Source organism: Ursus arctos, unplaced genomic scaffold (assembly GCF_023065955.2).
Source record: "Ursus arctos isolate Adak ecotype North America unplaced genomic scaffold, UrsArc2.0 scaffold_22, whole genome shotgun sequence".
NCBI lineage: Eukaryota > Metazoa > Chordata > Mammalia > Carnivora > Ursidae > Ursus > Ursus arctos.
The window spans coordinates 42,341,112-42,355,268 of NW_026622897.1; the positions used below are offsets into that span (position 1 = coordinate 42,341,112).

At 37.0% G+C, this 14,157-nt stretch overlaps 1 protein-coding gene across 2 annotated transcripts in view; it reads right to left on the bottom strand.

The window, feature by feature from the left end:
* Nucleotides 1-570: 570 nt before the first annotated feature.
* Nucleotides 571-14,157, bottom strand: part of TMEM135 (transmembrane protein 135) — a 253,268-nt gene continuing 239,681 nt past the window's right edge. For both annotated transcript variants that reach the window (XM_026518285.4, XM_048217349.2), the window contains 3 exons: nucleotides 12,107-12,205; nucleotides 11,216-11,283; nucleotides 571-9,001 (listed from right to left, as the gene is read on the bottom strand). In XM_026518285.4, coding sequence (XP_026374070.2) covers nucleotides 8,869-9,001; nucleotides 11,216-11,283; nucleotides 12,107-12,205 — 300 coding nt within the window. In that variant the 3' untranslated portion in view covers nucleotides 571-8,868. The remainder of the gene's footprint in view (nucleotides 9,002-11,215; nucleotides 11,284-12,106; nucleotides 12,206-14,157) is intronic.

Consider the following 14,157-nt stretch of genomic DNA (forward strand, 5'->3'; position numbering starts at 1 on the left):
ACTCTCTTTTCTGGTGCCCTCTGAATTACAAAGTTTTCTACTCTGGCTAACAGGAGTATAAACTATTCACTGCCTTGTGTAGACTGCAGTGATTGCTCCCTCTGCTCCTTTTGGGTGGTTCTTTCTCCAGTCTCAGTAGTTTCCTCCCATGCATACAGAAGTACTCAGCTTAAGTCTCAAGGGGAACCCTCTTTAAATCTCTAGGCTTTCTCTCTGTGCAGCTTGCTCCTCTCTTGTATTCTGCCTTATCGACTTCACCCATTTTGGCCTCTCTGGACTCCCATGTCTGTTTCCTCACTCCAGGGAGACCTCTGGGCACTCTGTGGTGTTCCCTGAGTTGTAATCTGGAATCTCCCTCCAGGAGATCTGAGGCAATCACAGGAGTCCAACTTGTTTATTGTCCTTCGTTCTGGGATCAATGCCCTGCAGTGCTTGATGTCTAGTGTCTGAAAACTATTGTTTTATATACATATTACCAGGATTTTTTGGTTTTGTTTTTGTTTTTTTCAGGTGAGAAGGTAGTTCCAATTCTTGTTCTTCTATCTGAGCTGCAAGTAAATGTCACAATCATTTTTGGAAGCACGATTTTTATTACAATGTCATATGAGGACATTTAACAGAGAGAAGTAAAGATGCTACTTCTTGTCAGGAACTGTTATATTCTGAGACAAAAGAAAAAAAAAACTTAAAACTTTCAACTCTTGGAGATCTGAGCTCAAATTCCAGTACTGTCACCATGGGCAAATTATCAGCCTCCCTGATTCCCAGTTCTCTCACTGGTAAAATAGAGCCCAAAATATCTACCTCACAGGTTGAAGGTTTGAATGGGATGTAAACAATCTACCATATACCACAGGCACCTCATACATTTCAGTTCCCTTCCCTCCCCCCTAAAAATGAATATCAGAAGAAGCTATTTGTTAGGGCCCTGCTATATTGTTAAGAGTGATCCCAAACTTCTCAAATATCTAAAGATCCTTTCTGTTATAAGAAAAGAATAATCCTAATATGCTACTGAAAAGCCAGACATGAAGCATAATTCTAGGAAAACTGCCTGTGAATTTTCACCCTGTGAAAATGAATGGGAAGGAAGAGACTTGTGTCCTGCCCTGTCTACTTCTGGTTTAGATTTGGCAGTTTTTACAGTGGGGAACAATCCAGAATTCCAGCTCTGTCAGGAAAAAGCAAACAAATGAAACAGATGACGAATCATCTGTCTAAGACCTGAAGCCAAATCGGCTCCAAGAGCTGCTGGAATGGTAGTAGAGGCCAATTTCCCTGAGTATTTACAAAATCATTTGTAAGGATAATATTTTCCAGACTTTTACAGGGATGGCTAAGGGTAGATTTTTAGTCTGCTGACTCCACAAAGTTAGCATATATTCTGCAGGCAGTGGCTGAGACCACCACCTTCCACCCTAACTCCCCCACCCACCCTCCAATATAAAGGCCTGGTTTAGCCACAGAGATGGGGGATAAGTTGTGGTCCTTGCCTTTCAAATATATACACCATCTTCTAAAGGAGGAACAGTTGAGCACAGCTAATGAGAATCAAATGGAAATATTAGCAAACTGCTTCAGGAAGACAGAGATAAAAGATAAGCAAAGCCTTCAAGAGGTAACTGACTATTTCAGGATACAAGCAGAAGTGGAGTAGGGGAGGAAAAGAGAACATTCTAAGTCAAGAGACGAAGGGATACAATGGGAAATGAATCTGAGATCTGATCTACAAAGGATTGAAATATATCAGTTAGAAATGTTTTTAGCTGGGTCATAGGGTAGCTCTATTTTTAACTTTTTGAGGAACCTCCATCCTATTTTCCAGGGTGGCCGTACCGGCTTGCTTTCCCACCAGCAGTGTAAGAGGGTTGCCCTTTCTCCATAATGTTTATAGCAGCAATGTCCACAATAGCCAAACTATGGAAAGAGCCCAGATGTCCATCAACAGATGAAATGCTAAAGATGTGGTATATATATATATATATATATACAATGGAATATTACTCAGCAATCAAAAAATGACATCTTGCCATTTGCAAAACATCAATGGAACTAGAGGGTATTATGCTAAACGAAATAAGTCAATCAGAGAAAGACAATTATATGATCTCAACAATATGTGGAATTTAAGAAACAAAACAGAGGAGCATAGAGGAAGGGAGGGAAAAATAAAATAAGATGAAATCAGACAGGGAGACAAACCATAAGAGACTCTTAACTATAGGAAACAAACTGAGGGCTGCTGGAGGAGCGGGAGATGGGGGCGGGGAGGAAGAGATGATTGGGTCATGGGCATTAAGGAGGGCACGGGATATAATGAGCACTGGGTGTTATATACAATGGATGAATCACTGAACTCTACCTCTGAAATTAATAATACACTGTTAATTAATTGAATTTGAATTAAAAAAATAAAATTATTTCCCATTCAAAAAAAAAAGAAAAGAAATGTTTTTAGCTGAACATAATAGAATCTTTGACTAATAGAGCCTTAAGTGATTGAGGTTTGTTTTCTCAAAATTCTCAGAGGTATGTGGTTACTGGCTTTGATTAAATGGCCCAAGAATATCATCTGGGAGGCAGGTTCTTTGACCATTTTTCTGCTCTGACATCTTTAACACAGTGGTTTTTCATCTTTGTACTTTTCACCTCATATTTGCCAGGTCATTGCCACAGATCCATATCCCATTAGCTAGTGTTCTAAACAAGAGAAAAAGGAAGAAGCTAAAAAAACTTTACTTAAATCAGGGAGGGAAAAATTTCCCAAGAGCTTCCCAGATTTCCCATTACATCTTACTGGCCCAAACTGGATCACATGTCCATCTTCAGAGAAAAGGATGGAAAAATATCTGGACAAGAAGAAAGGAGTGACATGAAAGGCCTAGAAAATGCATGATTGATCCCCCTGAGCTGGGCGTATTGCTGCCTTAAACAACATCAGTGCTCCACCAACAAGGAAGAAGGATTAAATAACCATGAGGTGAGCAATTAACAATGACTTGCAATCTACTTTTGAAATTTAATCCAAGTTATAAAAGGAGTTCTAGTAGGGGAAAAATGCCCATATAATTCAATTATACCTCTAGTTTTGTAGATTTATTTATCCTGCCTTCACAAGTCTCAAGAAAACCCTAATTCCTGAGAATGACAGGCTTTAAAAACTGCAGACTCAGATTTAGAAGCTACTGAATTTCTTCCCGCAGTTTTCCAGATTTTACCAAAATTACGAATTCCATTACAAAAGGAGGAACTTAAAACTTTATTCATATAAAACCTCTTTTAATACACTGAACACATTTCCAACTCAATGAGCGAGTAACTGCTATCATTCTTAAGCATTACAAGGCCATCCAATCATTCACGCCACCAACTCTGAATACTCTGACGAAGCAAAGTACCTTGTTAGTTAATACCTAGTTTGACAACTGGCCTCCATTCAGGTCTGTATTTATAATGCTTGCAGACATGGCCCTCATTCTGATAATCCTGAGAAAAATCCCCATTCCTCCTCTTTCATATACTGTGTCTCTTCACTACGCCAAGTTTGGTAGTGTATACCTGTCACACGCATCACTGGAATATAACTCCAGATAGTCCCACTTTGAATGAAACCCTCTAGCTCACTTCTGAGGGGAGAGGAATGAAAGAGAAGCTACCTCTTTTTCTAACACATTAAACAACATTCCTTGAGGCTCTTCCCTGACCAAGAGTCAGACTGATGTTTATGTCTCACCTTCAATTTCCTCTGAAAGAAACAGGAAAATAAGAATTTTTTTTTCCTCTGGAGAACTCAAACTGAAGAAATAAGGGGCAAAAATGTGGCACGGTCTTGGGAAGGTAAGAAATAGGAGGGAGGAAGGGAGGCGGAAGTGTGTGTTTAAGAGTCTCCTCTCACCCATCCCTTTCAGCACCCCACCCCCGTAACGACCAAAGAACGACAGGATTACTTCATGCTTTAAACTTTTGTGGACCTTTGGCCCCAATCCATCCCAATAGCCACAGCGTCCTCCTGTGTGACCAAAATAATCTGAAAAGAAAATTCATATAAGGGGTTGAATGATAACTGAGACATTGAGTTTAATAGACATTGAGGAAAGAGGCCTCAGAAATTGCCTGGTCCAAATTAAGGGACAGAGGAAACTAATACTCCTGGATGATTTCTGTTAATACAGGTACACAGGTCCACTTGTGAAGGGCTGGACCTTCCCAGCCACGTAGGGCTGCGGAGGCTTGTACGTTGTATGCCAAGACCAGGAAACATCCTATTACCCACAGCCGGGGGTTTTCTTACAAGACCAGAATGTTATGCTTTAGGGTGGGGCAGAGGAGGTAGGCACTAAACTGAATAAAAAACTGAACAAGCAAGCTGCAGTGGCTTGTGAGCTGGAGAAAAAGTACAAATTGCACCTGACCTGATGCCTCTGCTGTGGACCAGATGGGGTGTGTGGGTGTGCGTGTTATTACTGGAATTTTCAGGTCTGCAAGGACAAAGCCTAAAGTCCAATATATTATTTCACTTAGGACACATCTAGAGGAGGGAGAGGTGGAAAGAAAATGGAGAAAGCAATAGAAAATGAGTTCTCCCTCCTTCCATGTAGCCACACCAAGTCAGGTGATGTCACAGGGCTGTTGAGAAGAGGTTGACTGTCTTGAATTTAAAGGCCCCACATTCAGAGGAATGTCTCTTTCCACATGTATGCAATTATCCTCTGTACCTTCAGCCTAAGAAATGCAGAGCCATATCAATGGTTAATTGATTTTGGTTATTTCATTTTTATGGTTATTTCATTTTTATGATCCCATGAGAGCCCCCCACCCTACCAGCTGCCACCCAAGGAAGCAATGGAGCGTTCACACTCAAGGAGCATAGTTAGCAGCATGGAACACCAGTCAGCAGAAAAAAAGGCAAGAGGCACAGGGATGAACAGTGGGGAGGGGCAACACAAGGTTAGACATAAAGATTCCAAGGCTGGGAAGGAGGAGAAAGGAGAGAGCTGGGAGAGAGAGGGGAAGAAGGAGAGGCCACATCAAAGAGTAAAAAAGTGTTACCAGATATGAATTCTTTCTTCCAATTCACCACAGCAGGAAGCTTAAGGCTACATGGGCGAGACACAGTGCCCCACTGCACTCCTAGGACACATGCTAAGTCATGGCCAACTTTCTGCCCCTCCTCTGCTTCCAGAAGCCACACACCTACGTCAGTCTCCTTTCTTTGCAGTTTACCCTTTACATACCTGCAGAGCAACAGCAAAGTCACCTGGCCTATAGCTAAAACAGAAACACAGCCTCAATCCTGGAGTCCCCATATCCTAGGCTCGAGGAAAGCATCACACAGCCCCGGAATCCATGTCCATACCCCTGATCTCAGGGTCACCTCAGTCCTGGACATTCCTTTCCTTGGTAATTGCACAAGAAGGCATTGCAGAGCTAGCGAAGGCACCACCGGCAAAGTAGCTATAAAAAGGAAGACACAGGGTTGAGGGAACTGTCAGAACAGTCTCCTGGGTGTCCAAATTCAACTAATCTTATTTATTACTCATCACAGTCTCAACCCAGCCTTACAGGACACATTCATTTCTTACTCTTTTTCTTATATGTTTTTCTTGGTCATTCATTTTCCAGTTACCTAAGTTCTCTACCTGAAAATGAATAGCAGGTGGATAAGCAGCAACAGGTTAAGTTGTTGGGAGAGACGAAGTTTTTCAGGTATCTTAACAGTTCAGAAATGAATACTTCTGTCTTTATGGAACAAAGAAATCACCCACATAAGAATGATCTTGTTGCTTGGTCAAACTACTTTGTCTTTACAATAAAAATAAACCACAGAAAGAATTCAAGGACTCCACGGGCTTGGTGGCCTCTCTGAGTCAAAGGTGGTGAAGGCCAGGCCACGGCTCGCAGTGGGCATGTGCCCTCTGGCCCTGCTGAGAGGTTTCTCGGAGCATGTGACATAAGCCAATGGACGAAGCTCCTTGTGGGTAAAGAAAATCGATTTTAAACAACTATACATTGACAGAGGACCTAGAAACTCAGGGCTATGATAAAATACAAACAGAATACAAATTTGTCACTCTTAACAAAATCAAATGTTAGCCTAGGCGCAATCCACGAGGGGAGGAATACACAAACTCAACGAGAAAACACTGTGATAACTGGCCAATTCAGGTTTCATCACACAAGACAAGTTCATTATAGAAAAAAAATAAATTATGAAATCTGAGAGCAAAGAAATAAAAAGATACAATTCTAAATTAAATAACAATGGACTAAGCAACAAATGAAGGCCGAAAATAAACTAGATATCAACCAAGTGACAACCATGTCCAGAGGTCAAGAAAAAAGTTACAGAAGTGACCACAGGATTTGTGAAACAACAGAACATGGTTTCACTTCAGACAGGAGTACTCAAATGGACTCAAACTATCTGATGAGAAACTGGCAAGAATCTAATAGATTGGAGACAATCGGTTACCTTGCAACCTCAGTCTTTACTGGGTTGGTACTAACTCTAGGATTTTATTCATGCAGGAAATAGCAATGAAACCACCATAATTCTATCCGTACCCCAACGCACTGTCTTCCAGACTACATAGCGATGTGGGAAAAGCTAAGGGGGCATATCCAGGTTTCCTGCCGTCAGTTCTGGCGGAAACTTACCATCAGCGGGATGTCTTCAGTGTATAAATGGACTAAGAAACATGTTTTGGAAAGGACATCTATTTGACTTTATTTATGGTGCCAAGTTGAAGTGACACCTGATTGGTTAGAGGTAGAAAGATACTCACTTTGACTGTCTTCAGGAGCACTAACAGTCTTGTTTTCTCAAACAGCTACACTTTGCAGCTGTCTCAGTGAAATCAAACCTCTCTTTTCACCATGGCAAATTAGTTAACTATTCACTCAAGCTATACGTTCATTACTGTATTCTGCTTCATGATGGTTATTTCATTTTACATTTTATATTAAAAAAATGACTATAGTTTGAGAAAAAAGTAAATCATAGAACTGCACCTTTTGACAGTAAAATTTTACTAAACAATCTCATCAAATTTCAGTAGGAATTGTCTTTCAACATCATAGCCTTTTTAATATTAATGAAAACAATAACTTACGAATTAAAGTGTTTTTCTTTTAAGCAGACAGGAATAATATTATAAACATAGTTTCTAGATAAAGAAAATGAGGTTCAGGAACAGTGCTTCCTTCACTGCTATAACACTTCATTTTTAAAAGTAAACACAGTACCAATTGTCTTTTTGATTCCAGTGAATAAAAACTTAAAACTTAATTTATTAATGAATTTGGAGTCTGAAACCAAAACGATGCCTTAACAGTACTGTCTAATAGACAAGTCAATTCCAAAAAGTTAATCACAATGCAGAATTTTAACCTAATTAAAGTGGCTCTCTCTGTCACCACGGTGTCTTTTTGTTGGCTTTCAATTTGCCATTAACAACCAAGGATAGGATTATGTGTAAACAGAAATATACAGGGCTTGATGAAATTGAATATGGAAGATTAAGCATTTTTAAAGTCTGGGTTATAATTCTTGCTGCAACACAAATTCTACTGTATAATTAATTTACAATGGCCCAAAGCTTTTCAACAACAGAATGATATTAAAAAAATATACCATCATCCCTTTTTGTTACATTAACTATAGATGTCATAACCAGTTAAGCCTTTTATTAACTTAGAAAAGTATAACTTTTCCCTGAAAAACTCTAAAGAGTAATCATATTTCAATCACAGCTGTCCTGAACTAACTCATAATCAACAGTGACTATATTTTCTCACTTCTTTTTTCTAACAGGAATAAAAATGGTGACAACAAGTTTCATCCCATTAGTGATGAAATGAACTTTTTAACAACTATGAGATTTTTATATTGTTTGTAGTAGTAAATAGCCATTGTGTAGGTGGAACGGTCGCGAGGGAACAAAACGACAAACTTGCCAAAACTACTTTTGATCCCTTCTAAATCTACAATGGCAGACAAATTTAGCCATGAAGAATTCAGTCCTTATAAATGAAAACAAACATCACAAACCCACAAGAGGTTTAAAAGCAACTTCATTTGCTTTTAAATATTCAAGTGTAATGCTTCTGCAAAAGATTAAAACATACATTTCAACTGTATCAGGTATGTCAATTTCCATTTACTCCTAACCTGCCATTAGTACACAGGTTCACTGGGCTGCCAGACAGCCCAACTCATCATGGAGAGAGACGAAGGTGTCAGTAGAAGACGACATGGATACCACGGCATTTATTCAAACAGCATAAGACCCGTCTTTGCATCCCTGAAGTAAGAATGGCCACTTTCTTCAATTAAATTGCTTTATACTAAAGCAGCATTGTCTGTGAAGAGTTACTTCATATCCATACATTTTACAACTATAGTTACCAATTCAAAAGTTAAAAAAAAAAAATACCAAATCCATGTACCCGTGATCCTTTGTATCCTAAAACATAGAAATATTCTTAGTTTTAACCATGAATTATATTGGAATGAACTAAAAACATCTTTTAAAGTAATTTTAAGTATACTCTTACTTGTTACTACATTTCTACATAGATTATTTAAGATTGCTTGTGGACATAACTTAATCAATAGTATAGCATCATGTCAATCACTAAAGCGACGCAGAATCAGATTCTGGCTATGGAAGGGTACTTAATTATTAAGCAACACCTTCTTAAAAAGCTTCTGTACTTCTGATTGGTAAGAAAAACAAACAAAGAGCATCTCTCATTGAAGTAACACTGAAGTTCAAACTCAAGACTCCTTCTTTGTGATTCAACATAATTAACTCTTCAGAAAAAAATAATGAAACATTAGGTCACATTAATAAATTACAGTCATCTTCAAGAAAACTCGATGGGCAACTCTGGTGTTACAGTCGTATATCTTGGATCCAACCTAGGGATAAAATCCTGAAAGTGTTTAGATGCACCAGTACCAAAAACATCAAGGACTTTTCGGTTCATGACAGCAAATCTGCAAAACAGAGGACACAGTGAACAAGTATTTAATGAAGTTTATAAAATAAGATGATTTACTTGACATATCTTTCACGGAATGGGAAAACAGAAAAGACTGACATGACAAAAGACTTAATGGCAGATTCAAAAGTCACACTGATCCTCTCTACCTCAAGATTCACTTTCTCATATTTTCTTTAAAGAGATAATAATCCCCAGACCTAAAACCCCAGAGACCCCTAGAAACCCTTCTCAAGTTCTTTCCACTAGATTATGTCAAATAGAAAAACAGGTTCATTTTAACTTTTCTGATGAACAAAATCACAGGAAACAAAATAAACAAATGACTGAGCTTAATATTACCAATGAGGCAAAGGTATTAAATGTAATTTCTTTCATAACTGACATTTTGATGTCTCACAATCCATAGAAAACACATCCAAATGTGCAGTATTTAATGATTAAAGGGAAAAGAGCATATAGGGTTTCAAATTTCTAATAGACACAACAAAGTAAAAGCATACCCTCATTTTATCCATCACCTAATTTAAAAGATTAAAAAAAATTTTTAAAGACACATATTTAGCTAATGTGCAGGAGGAACCTGTGTCTCTATGCCTGATCCCAAGCATTTCTTCTGGGGAGAAGAGTGAATTAAGTTTTGAGCCCTTGAATAAAAAGTAATGAAGGGCAGATACATGCTACAACATGGATAAATCTTCAAAATATTAATGTAAGTGAAAGAAGCCAGTTACAAACAACCACATGTTATAATTCCATTTATATGAAAGATTCAGAATAGGCAAGTCTGTGGAGACAGTAGATTAGTAGTTGCCTATGGGTGGGGGGCATTGGGGTTAGGGATGATAGCTAAGGAGTACAGATTCTCTTTTGGGGGTAATGAAATGTTCTAAAATTGTAATGACGGATACACAACCCTGAGAATATACTAAAAGCTACTGAATTATACACTTTAAATTAGTGAATTGTAAGGTATGTGATTTATGTCTCAATAAAGCTGTTTAAAAAGATTAAAAAAAAAAAGTTTTGAGCCCTTGGCCATTGTCACTATTCCAAGAACAAAAATGTAACTTTCAGTGCATTTCCTAAGTAAGTTCCCTTCCAAAATAATCAATTGGTTAAGCTCATTAATGGGCAAAAAACTAAATGACAAAGAAATAGATGATTAACTAATAATAACATAAAGGACGCACAGAAATCACGGCTAAGAGGAAGAATGCTGAAGCCAGACTGCCTGGCTCATATCCCACAGCTCCTGCATCTGCGGTGTGACTCTGACAAGCTAGCTCCCCTCTGTGTGCACCACAATTGACTCCGATATAAAATCAGGATCTTAAAAGTACTTACCTTATAGAGCTATTTCAAGGATTAAACACATATGCACATGTACCTGTATTGTATGTGTATGTGTGTGTATCTTAAAACCATAACTGGGACACAGTAAGCACAATACAACTGTTTGCTATTAAAACTATGACTGATAGTAATATTAATAATAGCTGCAATTTACTAAGTGCTTACTAGGTGCTAAGTGCTATTACAAACATCTCGATTTTCCCACAACCATACAGAGAATATATTATTGTTTCTAGTACAGAGAGAGAAACGAAGGCTCATGAGGGCAAACAACTTTCCCACCAGTGACACAGCTAAACGTTACCAGAGCCAGAGTCAAACCTAAGTCTGTCTGACTTCTGTTAGGTAAAGCTGCCTCCCAAAGAATTAGATTAAGATCAGAAAATGCTAACAAAAACAATGAAGAACAGAATAATAAAGGCAGAGGAAATTATGCTTATAATATCAAGAAAGAATAGTATTATTTTTCCCCAAATGGAAATCATTCAATTATTTAGGCACGATTTCTAATAAATCTGCTTAGTATTTTTAATCAAAAAGAAGAGATCAAAGACTTTAAAAGTGAGACTTCGGTGTATTATGTAGCAACTAACGAGCAATTTTCAGATCAACATGGCATTTTCCTACAACATTTAAAATATCTAAAATAATATAGGGAAAAGAAAAGTCAAAACCATGTTCACTAAAAGAAGACCCCATGTTATTCTTGTTAAGTCAGTCATATTTGCTTTATATGTAAGAGGCCTACTTGACCACTGAAAGAATATTCCCTCAAAAAGATGGAAAGATTCAAAATCTGTTTTGTGGCAAATGCCCGTCTTCTATGGTCAGGTACAATGTCTCCGTCACTTACTTGCCCTTGGTGAGCCTTAAAAGGAACTTCCAGTAGGATGGCCTCAAGGTCTGAACTTCCATGACAGCCTACGGTTAGAGCATTCAGTTTAAGACTTCTTTTAGTCAATAGGAAATATGATTAGTTGTATTAGGCAATAGAGCATTTTTATCTCTTATTTTTATTGCTCATTGTATTTTAAAAACAACAGTGATGATGATACAAAAATACGTATTTAGGTTTAAATTGGTTAACTATCAAGAATCTTTGTAAATATGCCCTCAAATAAGAATACTGCTTATGAAATAATAATTGAGTTAAGTCACTATTATTAGGAAAGCATTTACTGAATACTCATTAGATAGCTGGCACTTCACTAGTTATAATGAGTTTATTAACCTGGCAGCATTACTCTGAAAAAGGGCAAATAAAAGTGGCCCCCCAAATTTTGCAACAGCCCTAAAACTATTAACATTAATAATGATGATTACAGAATTTAAAGAAATTGAACAATGCTTCTAATAAACTAGATTCTACATCTATCCTCGCTGCCTGAGTAATATTGGGGAAGCGCAATTATTCTTATTTATGCTCATAGTATCTTCCTTCTTCTAAAAGTTTAATTAAACTGGGCATTCTAGCCAAGGTACTAGAGTAATAATTTACCTATAAATTGGACTCTACTTAAACCTAAAAATTACTGTGTGCAGAAAACATGACCTGGCCCATTAAGCTAACAGGTTCGATGATTTGAAACTTGCAAGCTATTTTGGTAAAAAAAAATTAAATTAAATTAAAATAAAAAATAAAATATAACCAATAGAAATGTTCCCAGGCCTTTATTTCCCCCCACTGGTTTAATGTACGGAAACAGAAATAATCTTATTTCTCATTTCAGAAAGCTGTACTTACTGCCTGGAAGCAAATTGCTGTAGAGATGGAATAGATGATCGTATCTGCATGGGGAAAATAGGGAACCTTTCCTGCTTCAATACCTTTGAAATACATTGTCTGGAATGAAAAACAAACATAATCCAAGATTTATTAAAAAAAAAAACAACACACACACACCACTTTAAATAGAATTAACAATACAGTGAAGCAATATATTCACTCCCTGTCTACAACTATTTTTTCTACCTTCTAAGTACTAATTATCCTTTCACAGCTCAAGTTACAGGTCGTATTATCTTCCATGACAGCATTTAAGTGTCAGTCCTTGCCTTCCCGCGTTCCCTCACCCAAAACCTGAGATACCAGTAATAATACTTCTCTGTGAAATTGAGTAACCTTTTATTGCTACTTCTTTTATATCATTTATTCTTCAATGCTTTTTGTATAATGCTCAGGTCCTCCTTCTCTGCTACATCTATTTACTCACTCATTCATTCATTCAACGTTTAATGGTGTTAATTAACTACATGCTGGGCACTATGCCAGGAGCTTGGGATTTAAAAATGAATACAATAACATCTAAGTTGGTGCATAACAGAAATAACTAATGCACTTAGATGTATAACCATGTATATACATTTATTGTGTGTGTGTGTGTGTGTATTTTTTTTTTGGCCCCCCTGAGAAGGGAGCAAACTACTCTGTCTAGGACAAAGGACCAGAGAATTTCAGAAATGGGTAAATTTGAGTAGTGCTTCTCAAACCACCTGTAGTGAAGAAACATTTTTTTTTTTAGAAATTCTAGTTGTCATGGCTTGTTGCTTTTACAATGCAATAAAAATAAATTACTAGAAAAGTAAATTTTAAAAACACAAAACTGAACCAAATTTTCACTCTTATATTCAAAAGACAAATTACTCTGTCAAGTTGTTATAAAAGTTTCCAAATGCTTGCTCTCAATTTCTATACTTATCTTGTCCTGAACTGATAACAAACAGTTCCTGGACTAGCACTAGTCTGCTGACTACGCTTCTAATAGTGTTGCCCCCTAAGAGGCACAAGATGGAAAAAGCAGGGGTAACAAGCTGGGTTAAAGTACACGATACGTATGAGGAAGGACCAGCCCATTTATATGGATAGAACATGGAGTAATTCTTGGCAACAGTTTCTCTGAAACATGGGAAAGCTAAAGTAGAACCAGTAAGAAAAGTGGAAAGAAGAACCAGCAGAGAACAGTGTTACAATCAGATGAAGGAAGGTTCAAGAAGACATGGGTGGTCCATGCCCTAAAGAACGTGGAATAATTTTTCCCCAAAAAGTTGTCTATACAGCTGGTTTTTATTTAATATTCATTATATAATAATATAGAATTTTATTAAAAAATTAACTTCAATCTGTAAGATAATGTACAAAGAGTTATAATCTACTTAGGAAGGAACATATACATGGGCCACCATTTTGAAAACACTATACGAGTATATTACAAGGTACAGGTATATTGTAGTATATTCATGTTGACAAAAATGAAATCTAGATGTGGTAAAATGGCATCATAGAAACATATGAAACAGGTATCTCTTGATATATGGAATAACTGTTTTCCTAATTTTTTATAATAAAACTTATCTATTGAACCATATTCTAAGTTAATGAAGGGGGGAAACCATATCCTATACTTCTATATGCTTACCAGCACACCTAGTACAGTAATGGGAACATAATAAGTATTCAATAAATATGTCTTGCAAATAATTTTTTCCAAGAAAAATGTTGTCTAGTCAGCTGACTTTTATTTAATATTCATTATTATAGTAATGCAGGATTTTAATATAAAATTAATTTCAATCACAGGAAAATGATTGCTTATTACACCAGAGTCATTCATTCCACAAAGGACACAGTAAGTTTAAATTTGTGATTTTCTGAATTAAAAAAAAAAAAAATTCTCATCAGCATACTTTATATCCAGTTTCTTTTAACAAGATCAAATATGGCCTGCTGATATAAGAAGATAGCTATGCCACTGTTTGGCTTAAAAAACTCTAGCCAATTAAGGAAGCAGCTATAAA